General features: G+C 34.9%; 1 protein-coding gene across 4 annotated transcripts; it reads right to left on the bottom strand.

The window, feature by feature from the left end:
* Positions 1–3,711: 3,711 nt before the first annotated feature.
* Positions 3,712–9,425, bottom strand: LOC111004739 (putative inactive poly [ADP-ribose] polymerase SRO3). 4 transcript variants are annotated; one of them, XR_015792880.1, is made up of 7 exons: positions 8,375–9,425; positions 8,043–8,284; positions 7,836–7,954; positions 7,603–7,705; positions 5,599–5,700; positions 4,249–4,494; positions 3,712–4,117 (listed from the first exon to the last, which is right to left on the bottom strand). XR_015792880.1 is itself a non-coding variant. In XM_022275910.2 (4 exons), exons 1-4 carry the CDS (start codon positions 9,316–9,318, stop codon positions 7,604–7,606), a joined length of 1,407 nt encoding a protein of 468 aa, XP_022131602.2. In that variant the 5' UTR covers positions 9,319–9,423; the 3' UTR covers positions 7,409–7,603. The 4 variants fall into 4 exon arrangements, 1 of the variants encoding a protein (XP_022131602.2); XR_015792879.1 differs by having other exon boundaries at positions 5,599–5,690; positions 8,375–9,424; XR_015792881.1 differs by having other exon boundaries at positions 3,712–4,040; positions 5,599–5,690; positions 8,375–9,424.
* Positions 9,426–10,276: the final 851 nt, after the last annotated feature.

The following is a 10,276-nucleotide window of genomic DNA, read 5'->3' as shown; positions in this document are numbered from 1 at the left end:
AAAAAAAAAAAGATTGGTGGATTAGTTTTTAAAATGAATGCACAAACAAACCTAATTCTGTCTATCTTCTTTCATTATTTTATGTTGTTTTCATTATTTTTTAAATTTATATTAGATATTATACGTGCATCTTTAACAAGTATTTAGAATAGAAAAACGATGATTACTGTATGCTTCCCTTACAAATAGAAGAACTCAACCATTGGTACTACACAGAGTTTGAAGAACAAAAAACCAAAATTCCTCGTGATTAATAAGTACGTCCCGAAGACATGCTGCCTAGCTTTTTGTTAAGTCCCATTACATTTTTTTTTTATTTTCACATAATTTGGATGGTACTGTCTATATAGGTTTTGCTTTGATGTTCAAGTCCATTTTGAAGTGGAAACGACAGAAAAGATTGAACGAGATTAGAATATTCCAAACCACATGTAAATTAAAGTGTTGAACTCAGCTTGAATAGGGTGATGCACATAATGATGAACATGAAATTAAGAGAGATTAATTAAGGGCATATGGGATTAGGGAAGAAGAAAGGGACAAAGTTCCAGGTCTTGTGGATGACAATAGAAAGAGAAAAATGATTCCAAAAATTGATTTTGATTTGATGCCAAATGCAAAATGCGCACTACTGTTCCTCTTACTGCTACTAATTATCCCCACTATCCTTTTCTTTCCACTTTCTCATCTCTCTCTTTCCCCAAGAAAAAAAAAAACCTTTTTATGGGGAGGGACTATTTGGATATTTGATTCTGTTTTTTGCAAAAGTATTTAGGTACTGTTAATAGAAAGAAAATAGAGATCGGATTAAACAAACCAAAAAAAGAAAGAAAGTAGAAGGAGCAGACCCGAAGAGGTAAGTGGGTTGGGGCACAGCGACTCGGGTCGGCCGTGGCCGATCCGGGATTGGCGCCAATGGGTTCTCGGCCACTCTCCAATGAACCCCGACCCCATGCAAGCCCAGTTTGAATCGACTTGGTCTCGACCCTGAATAATACAACATGAAGCCCACTCTGTTTAAGATCTCCTGAGTGTGTAAGGATTCAACTAATGTAAACCCTAAAGGGATTAGGGTTCAACTAATGTAAATCCTGAAGGGATTAGGACTCGATCTCTATAAATACGAGGGTAAGCCAAATTCTAGAGATATGCTCACAACACCCTACAACTCAACTACTCTGATTCTGACTTAAGCATTGAAGCCTGTGTGGCAAGAGCCACACCGGTCCTTAGTGCTATTCTGTTTTGCAGGTCTTGTCGATCCCTTTTATTTTAGAAGGTTGGTGCGAATTTGACGGAATCTGAGGTCAAATGTTTGCATCAACAGGTACTAAATTTGTTGCTTAGTTTCTAGCAATATCTACTGAGTTTTTTTTTTCAACCTTAAAATTTTATAGTTAAACTGAAAATTTGAGTATGGTTCAACTAATTAAGACGTAGTGCGTGATGAAAAAAAAAAGAAAGAGAAAAAAAGATTTACAATTAAACTTAGTCAACTGCATAAAGTGGGTCATGAACTCAACTAATTAAAGTTATCTTATCCCAATAATGCATGCTAATGCATGCCTGACTTTCAAGAGTAAGAATTTCTATGAGACCTTTTTATTATGATGGAGGATGATCATCAAGTGGGCGAATGATTAACATAAACGTGATGGATTATCAAACTTCCTTTAGAATCATAATTTATGGTGTTTTTCAACTCTAGTTTGTTTAGCTCTAGCAATTTCAAAATCAATCCCACTTTAGGACTTGGATATTTACTACTATTCATACTACTATGCTATGAAGAATTGTAGCAATATACGACTCCAATTTTATCATTATCAATTCAAACGATTCCGATCACAAAAGAGCTACCAATCTGATTAACAAAGTGTAAACACACGTCAAAGCTAGCATAGTTGACATATATCTCAAATCAAGAGGTAATGAGTTTGGTCCTCCATCCCTATTGTACTTTAAAAAAAAAACAAAGTATAAATACACACCAACAATTAATACCAATTGGAAAAAAATTTATATCGTAACTAACTTGAACCCGAAAACTTCCAAATCCCAAAACTCTTTTGTTTTGATAACTTAGGCATCAATTGTCCCGCCCTAAAGCCATCTCCACACAATTGCAAGTGGGAGAATCATTTGAGCCTACCATTGACAAACAAAATTTAGACAACGCGCGTTTTGTGTTCCTTTTGTTAACTAAGAATGTTTTGTCGTTGTCGAATGAGTTGCATGATTGAAGTGTGTTGAGTAACAGCATTGGCAGGAAAAGAAAAAAGAGAATAGGAGAAGGGAATAACAAAAGAAAAGGAAAGTTTGTTTTGTTTGGTGGAATATGCTTTTATGTGTTTTGGCCGAAATGCCAAAGGAATTGGTAGACTCTAAAGGCTAAACAGTTTTAATTTCTCCCCAGCCCACCACATATGGGTGAGATTCAAACTCACAATCTCTCGATCGAAAATAAATGCATAAACCAATTAAACTATTTTCAAGTTGAGCTCACATTTTCCTTTTTAATCTTAATTTCCCTCAACTTTTCATACATCAATTAGATATTAATAAAGTATAGACTACTAAAATCATTATTTTACCTGATATTTCTCACATTAATTGTGGTGATCTTCTATGTTGAAGTTGACCACAACTAGGGAGTGCTATCCAGGTGGGGCTCGGACCCTCTCCGTCCCCGCCACCCATTTCAGGTCCCGTCACCATGAAATTCTTAGTTAAATTTTACAAAGATTGAGACGAAAATTTTCCTGCCCCTCCTGAATAGGGATTGGAAGTAACATCCCTAACCACGATCATGTCGATTACAACTAAAGATGTTTATGGGTTGGATCCAACGGTTCGAGTGGTAAATTTAATTAATCCAAACTATCCAATTAGAAAATGAATCCAACCAACCCATGAAATATTTGAATTGATTCAGTAAAAAAATGGGAAGTAAAATAAATGATTTAAAAATTAATAATAAATTTGAGTTGGTTTGATTAACCTAAATTTAATTTTGGTAAACTCTTGAACCAACCCAACTCAAATGGTTTGATTTACAATTCAACGATCGATTTTTTTGAACACTCAATTACGACCCTATGATGCCTTGTTATTTTATTTGTATCTTGTCAAGTAATCACAGATCTTTGGCAACTTGGTCTTTCCAATTTAGCTCTCCATTGTTGATTAAGAACTCAAGATTCTGTAATAAGAAGATTTTGATAAAAATTTCAAAATGGAAAGAAATCAAGTTTTTACTTCTACTTAAAATTATTATTTAATATAAGATAGTTCATATTTCATGATGCTAGTTTTTAGAAAAGCAAATAATATAATAATAATAGTAGTAGTATTAGATCTATTACTCTTTGAAAATCCAACTTTTTCCAAAAAGAAAAAAAGAATGAGGAAAATAGAGACCCCATCGATTAATAATTCAATAAAATAAAAAATAAAAACAAAAACAAAAACAAAAACAAAAACAAAAACAAAAACAAAAACGATCTCCTACAAATTAAAATTCTTTCAACTTTTCATTTTTTTTTTAACATCTTGAAAAAGTGCAAGTGTTACCCGCCTCAATAGTGGAGGTACAAACAAGATAAAAGCTTATTTATTTTACAACTCAACAAATTAATCTCCTGTTCAAATAAAATCACAATGAAGATAATAACTTATTTTCTTTTGAGTTCATCACAATCAACGAGGAAATTTGTAAATTTGAACCTCTGCAGAGTTACTTTATACTTTAACCAATTGAACTATGTACAATATGTCGATTAACTTATTTTCAAGTGCCCAATAAACATCCACATACATGTTTTCTCCGACAGATAATCGGGGTTGGAAATAATTTGACCATTGATGGGTTCTAGATCTTATAGATAATTTGGGTAAAAATATGTAAAAGAGGAGAGAGAGAGAGAACATACATAGTATAAACATTTGGAATCTTGGAACACTTCTCAGGTTCTGAGATAGATCCACAGATGCTAGAAATCAGAAGAATTAATTCTGTTGCTCCTTGAAATTTGCTAGAGCTGACAGATTAGTGAGGATGGGCCCCAATACCATGACCATATATAATATATAGTAAGAACATCATAAACTCCGATTCCTAATGAACAAATGAACAGAACTTATTGCATTTATCAAAGATTCGATGGTTGAATATAGAATAAAGCATAAAGGTGGCCACTAGAAAAAAATGACGTGGGATTATAAAATAAACGTGTTACATAAACGTACCTTCTTCTTTTTCAATTGGACATTTGACAGCATCTGACAACATCTGACAACGCGTTGAACACGAATCCATGGCGTTAGGTAGTGGGTGCACTGCAAAAATTCTCCAATCCAAGATGAACACTTGTTGAGGACATAGACCATTTGTTTGTAGCCAACATCAATGTTCAATGCCAACTATTGAGTCCCCCCTACTCCCAAAGGGCAGCAGCTTGAGGTTGTAGAGTTGGAAATGGGGCCATTTTCATTCTGCACATCAATAATGCAATATGGTATTAAAATGAAGAAGTTTGGCAGAAAGGGTCATATCTCTATGAAAATTTCTATCATCCAGAAAAAAAAACATCTTCAACATGTAACAGGAATTTTCCATATCTCAAACTTCATGTTCATACTCTAGACTAGTGCTCTCAGGTCCTGGTCAATAAGATCTACAAAGGTGCCAGGGTTACAGAGGAAAGGCAAGATAAACTGACATCAAGAAGCTTGCACCACAAAATTCCTCACAGAGTTGAAAATAAATTTCCTAATTTAACATGAACTGCACCGAGACGAGATAAGTAACACAAAGCCTCCTTTGAAAAGTGTTGCAGCATCAGCTCTCTACCAAATACTCAAAGGCAAAAAAATACATAAAATTTTGGAGATACATCAGACCAAATCAGATCATGAGCATTGAGTTTGCTTTAAAGGAAGATTTCAAAGCACATAACACCAGATTCACAAGAAAATTCACGACAAAGATTCAGGAATCCAAGAGCCGCTACCCTAACGAAGCAAGAATCTTCAGATTTTGGACAGCAGGCATTAAAAGAAGCGCCTGCCTCTATCTCAAAACCATTAAGCCCTCCTGAACGAAAAAATCCAATAGACATGGAAGCCACAGCTAGTGAACGAGGATCACAATAGAAGGTAAACTCTGGAGTTAAGGAAACAAGGACATAAAAGAAGAAAAGTAAAGAACTTAAAATATCTTCCAAAGGGCAGAAATACAAGCTCGTTTCAACCACATCTGAATCCTAACCAAATCATGCATTTCATACTTCTACATTTGTCCAGAAGGTGTTTCATTTAGAAATTGTTAATTACCAACTCCAGCCCACCCCTTAATCTTTCTACAAACACCAATTCTTTTCTTCATCTCGTCCTTTCCACAAAAAGTTCCTTAAATACTATCAACCTTATCAGCTACCATACGAGGTAGTTTAAAAATAAAAAGGAAGTATCACAATTAACTATTTCTGACCCCATCTAATTCAACCATATGGGGTGTGCACTGCCAAGGAGATAACAGAATAATTAATGTTAATTATGTGAATAGTATAATTTCTATAGAAATGAACATGAATCCACCTTAGATACTAATCTTTTCTTAAAAGATCCGACTCATCCAGATAACTGGCCTGGACCCGATAGTCCCAAAAATCTGTCGCCATCTTTCCAGCCTGTAAAAAACTGAGCGGTATTAGCAGTAATTATGAGCCCCAGCAATAAAATTAATTTAGTAGATAAAATGGCAAGTGCTGATCAACTCGTTCTTGCTACCAATTATTCTACTCATCCAACCCATAAATCCAGTATCTATCAAATTCCTAAAAAGATGTTAAAGATTTACCAATACCTAAAGGAATTAGCAAAATAAATCATCACATCCAAATCCATTCACTCTACAATACACATTCTCTAGACTTCAAACCATGATGTGACCAGACAGTTAGTATTGTGTGTGCATGTGCAAATGTGTGTACTATATATGAAACAAGAAATTTTTATTAGAAAAAAAAAACAATACTACAATGAGTTATCATTAGAAACAAGAGCTCTTCATTAGTAAACACAAAGCTACTATGAGCGATAGTCATCAAACCAAGTAAAAGGCAAAGGAAATTACATCCCAAATATCTTCCTCCTCCTTTTAGGATATTACAACTCAATACAATTACATGAATTTGTAAAGACTAATTGGAGTATATCCGTATATGGACTCAGCAAGCTACAAGGCTTGCATTTTTTAGATGATCTAGTCCTGCCAGGCTAAAATCAGTATCATGACAATTTCTATATGAATAATAAGATATTCTATGTCAAGCCACATAATTTAGAAAACCCAGAAACTCTAAACAGTGAGAAGAACAGAATGTAAAAATGGATGAAAACTTAATATTAATAAATTTATTTTCTAAGAACAAAATTTTGTTAAGAAGCTTAAAGAAGTAGGACAACAATTATACAGGAACAAGCAAGAAACTTGGTATTGGCACAAATTAATTTTTAAGAATTAGAAAACAGAAAAGCAATAAGATAATAAATTCAACCTTTGGAGTCTTCTTTAATTGATTAACCATGGGATTTCAATACCAAAAGATTTTTCGTACCTCTAGAAGATGGAAATAAATGAAAGAAGGGAACAGCTATTAGATAGCAATTGCACTTGCCTACACTTGAGGGAAAACCATCCTTACCAATAATTTTCAGCTGAAGCATTTACGATCAATTACACTCATTATCACATTCCAAAACAATTTTGAATCAAGTCAGAAACTTACACAAATTTCCAACAAAATAACTAATTTAAACTCATAACCAGAAAAGCATATAAGTTCCGTGCTTTGTGTGTTTCACTATTAGTATCAGGTCAAAAATAATGGTTTACACAGTAATACTTCTCAAAAATTAACTCATCAAAACAAATTAATTCCAAATACCACGGGATCTAATGCCAACCTAATAGGTGATTGTTTTATAGAGCAAGGACTTTTTCAAGACAAATTATTATGGTACTCCGTAATCATTATAAAACTCTTTTCTCACTTTAAATACCTATAACTCCTCAAAAAACAAATAGTAATCCTTCTCAGAGTGAAAAGAACATCGTAGAAACCTAAAATGTCTGTTGCTTGGGGGTGGGAAAATTTCAACCCAAGTCATGCATTATGTTACTCCAGTTCAAACAAATTTAAGATGAGTGCAACATGGGTTAAGAGTATAGTTATGATCCTCTCCAACATAGTAATTTTGTTTTTGCCTCTCCAACATAGTAATTTTCAAACTAAACCATGGATCTTCCTTTAGAAAAAGAAGCCATTGGTAATTCAAAGACAATCTTGTAGCTTTAGAAGAACATATTTATTAGCATATACTAAGTAGTTATCAAGAGCTAAGATGAACTCCAAAGAAACCTCTGCACATAAGATGTGTTTAAGGAAAAATTACAAATGTTTTTTCTTATCTTTCTTTTGTATATTGAACTTTCTTTGCTAAAACTACTTGTATGGTTACATCTGACAACTTTATCTATCAAACGCTAAATCACAATGATTGAAATTCCAAATGCTTCCAAATAAAACTTGGAAGAACCTCATTGAGATCCACGAATTTCGCGAATCATGGATAGTAGCATCTCATCTCCAGCAATTGATCGCAACCTTTTAACAAGAACATCTTTTGCCAATTTCCCAGCCTGTAATAGTCAAGCACGTACTGTTAAATTAGCATCACATTATCTTCAATTAGTTAAAATCTATTTCATCTTCTTTTTTTCTATTTAGTGAATAGGAAAGCGTCCAGCAAAAATTCTACAGCAGACTTACCTTAAATGTCTGAAACAATGTCGCAACCTCTTGAACTTTAGAGGTAGGCAGGGAATTCTTCATCTTAGAAAGTAATTTCACTAGGGAATACTTTGTATCTGTCGATTCTCTCAACTTGTCTGGAAAAAAGAATCAGCCAAACAGAAAAAAAAAATGACGATGAGATTAAGAATAATACCAATGAACCCAATCAAAAGAAATATTTACCTGCCAAATGATATGTTGATTTGAAGCTCACTATGTACTCCGGTAAAATGTGTCTATTCATATTGCTACACCATACAATATACCGTTTAGGACATGTCGGATCATCCACACCAGTGTCGAACTCTGGACTCGAAGGATGGGATTGCTGAGATCCTGCCTCAACCTTTTCAACGTTACCCAATATAACTCGACATAGAGCCATATGTTTTACACCATCCTCGTCGGCCCCCAATAGCTTAGAACTGGGAAACACAGTTAAAATGCAGCTTGAAAATGGGGAGAACATATAATTATGAACTAAAGTACCTAAACATAAACGAAAACCAAATTACCATAAATGGGGCAAGCCCACTGGAGACAAATAAACTCCAATGCCATGGGTATCATTGGCAGGAAGCTGAAGAGGCTCCCCAAATCCATGAGCCAAAGTTCCCGCCAAAGTTTCTGCGGAAGCTCCATACCATGCATACACCATATTGGACACACCACGAGCAGCAGTTGTAATCTCATTCTGCTTCTGAAACACATCGAGGCGAGCTTTTTCCAATGGCCCCGTGCGCGTGCACTGATGGATTGCGGTGATTGCAGAACCAGGATCAACTTTTTTCATCGAAGAGAGAAAGAAATTGCTCACCAACGTGTACGCACTATCTCCTTCAGTTAGCGCTTTCACGTTCGGCCAGGCAGCAAGAGCTTCAGAATCGTTAGCAATCACACGCGGTACTTTCGATGCCTTCGCTTCCACATGTTCGTTAGTAGAATTGACTTCATATTCTTCCCCGTTCATCTCTATCGCCTCCCTCTTTCTCTTCCCGGACATCCCGTCAACCGTAATTTCAATTTCAATTTTCGGATTCCAAGAGTCTCCGTACGTATTCGCCCTCTCCTCGCAGACAAATACTTTAGGGAAGAAACACTTACCATTTTCATCGATCCAAGCAACCGATCTCTGACTACCAGTGTTGAAGTCAATCTGCAACATCCGGTACAAATCAAACAGGTACTTCGATCCTTCAATTTGCAACTCCATCACCGGCCTCTGCTCGGAGAAACCCGCCCGCAAGGTTTCGAGCACTTGGGTGGGAAAATCAAGCCACGAACTGCCCCGATAAAACATGAAACGGGAAGGCAAACCACTCGTCTTGAAATTGGAGTAGTTCTGAATCAGCAACTGCGGAGAGTCGGAGAAGCTCATAGGGTTTCTCGGACAAGGCCTCGGAGAAGCCCAAACTTCAATCGACTCCACCATCTTCTTCCCCAATTGCTTCGAGGCCATGGATTCTACTAGTTTCTGTGGATCGAACGCCGGCGCTGAAATTCGCTTCGAAAAACCGGTAGAATCAAGGCGATGAAAGGTAGCGTCGGGGCATATGTATCCGTTTTCAGCACCAATCATATCCAAATTACACAAACACCCCTCCGTGTCGCCTAAGTCAAAAGTCGGCAATCGACTTTAAATCCTTAAAGCGAGAAGGGTATTTAGGTCATTCAAATCAAAGATCGCCGATTTGACGGAGGCTTATGAACGCGGAACGCCGAGTCAAGGAAGCTTCGCCGCTGAACTAAACTTACTTGGAAATTAAGTTAGCGACCTTCTACATTATTTCTTTTTTGTTTTCTTTAATAAAATTCCACGTCAGTGTGGGCTTTGCATGACACTATATTGGGCCCAAAAAAGATTTTAAAAACTTTTTTAAATGAAGGTCTAAATCCTATATTGGTTCGTATATTTTGTAATTTTTGTTTAAATATATATATATATATATATATATTATATCGTAATTTTTAAATATCCATTCTTAGTACTAACTTTGGATTTTGTTTAAAAAACACTTGGGATTATTTGTAATTTTAGAAATAACTATTTAGTCTCTAAACTTTGCTCCGTAATAAATTAATTCTTGTATTTCTAATTTGAAAATAATTCAATCATTAAAATTTAGTAGGTAACAATTTAATCTCTAAAATAAAAAATTTCATCACAATTACGTGCTAATTTTTATTCATCATCGATTTATCGATCAACATATATAAAAAAAATTAAAATATAGATATTAAACTATTACGTAATAAGTTTCATGCACTTAATTGTTACAAATTTGATAGTACATTAACTAAATTGCATTTAACGTTTAGAACTAAATAATTTATTCGATAAAGGTATAGCGACCAAGTGTAACTTAACTTTCAAAAATTTTCCACATTGGTTCATATATTTTTAAAAAAATCTATTA

Source organism: Momordica charantia (genome assembly GCF_013281855.1).
Source record: "Momordica charantia cultivar OHB3-1 chromosome 8 unlocalized genomic scaffold, Mcharantia_2.0 BLBB01000008.1, whole genome shotgun sequence".
NCBI classification, from domain to species: Eukaryota; Viridiplantae; Streptophyta; class Magnoliopsida; order Cucurbitales; family Cucurbitaceae; genus Momordica; species Momordica charantia.
The sequence above is the reverse complement of the archived record's forward strand: the minus strand, read 5'-3'. Positions and strand labels throughout refer to the sequence as shown.

Bases quoted from the DNA above. Each gene is read 5' to 3' on its own strand.
- LOC111004739 (XM_022275910.2), bottom strand. From the start codon at position 9,318: ATGGCCTCGAAGCAATTGGGGAAGAAGATGGTGGAGTCGATTGAAGTT. The intron at 8,285-8,374 runs GTAATTTGGTTT...TGTGTTTCCCAG, and splicing joins GTGGGCTTGCCCCATTTATG to TTCTAAGCTATTGGGGGCCG. The intron at 7,706-7,835 runs GTAAGTCTGCTG...TGACTATTACAG, and splicing joins CATTGTTTCAGACATTTAAG to GCTGGGAAATTGGCAAAAGA.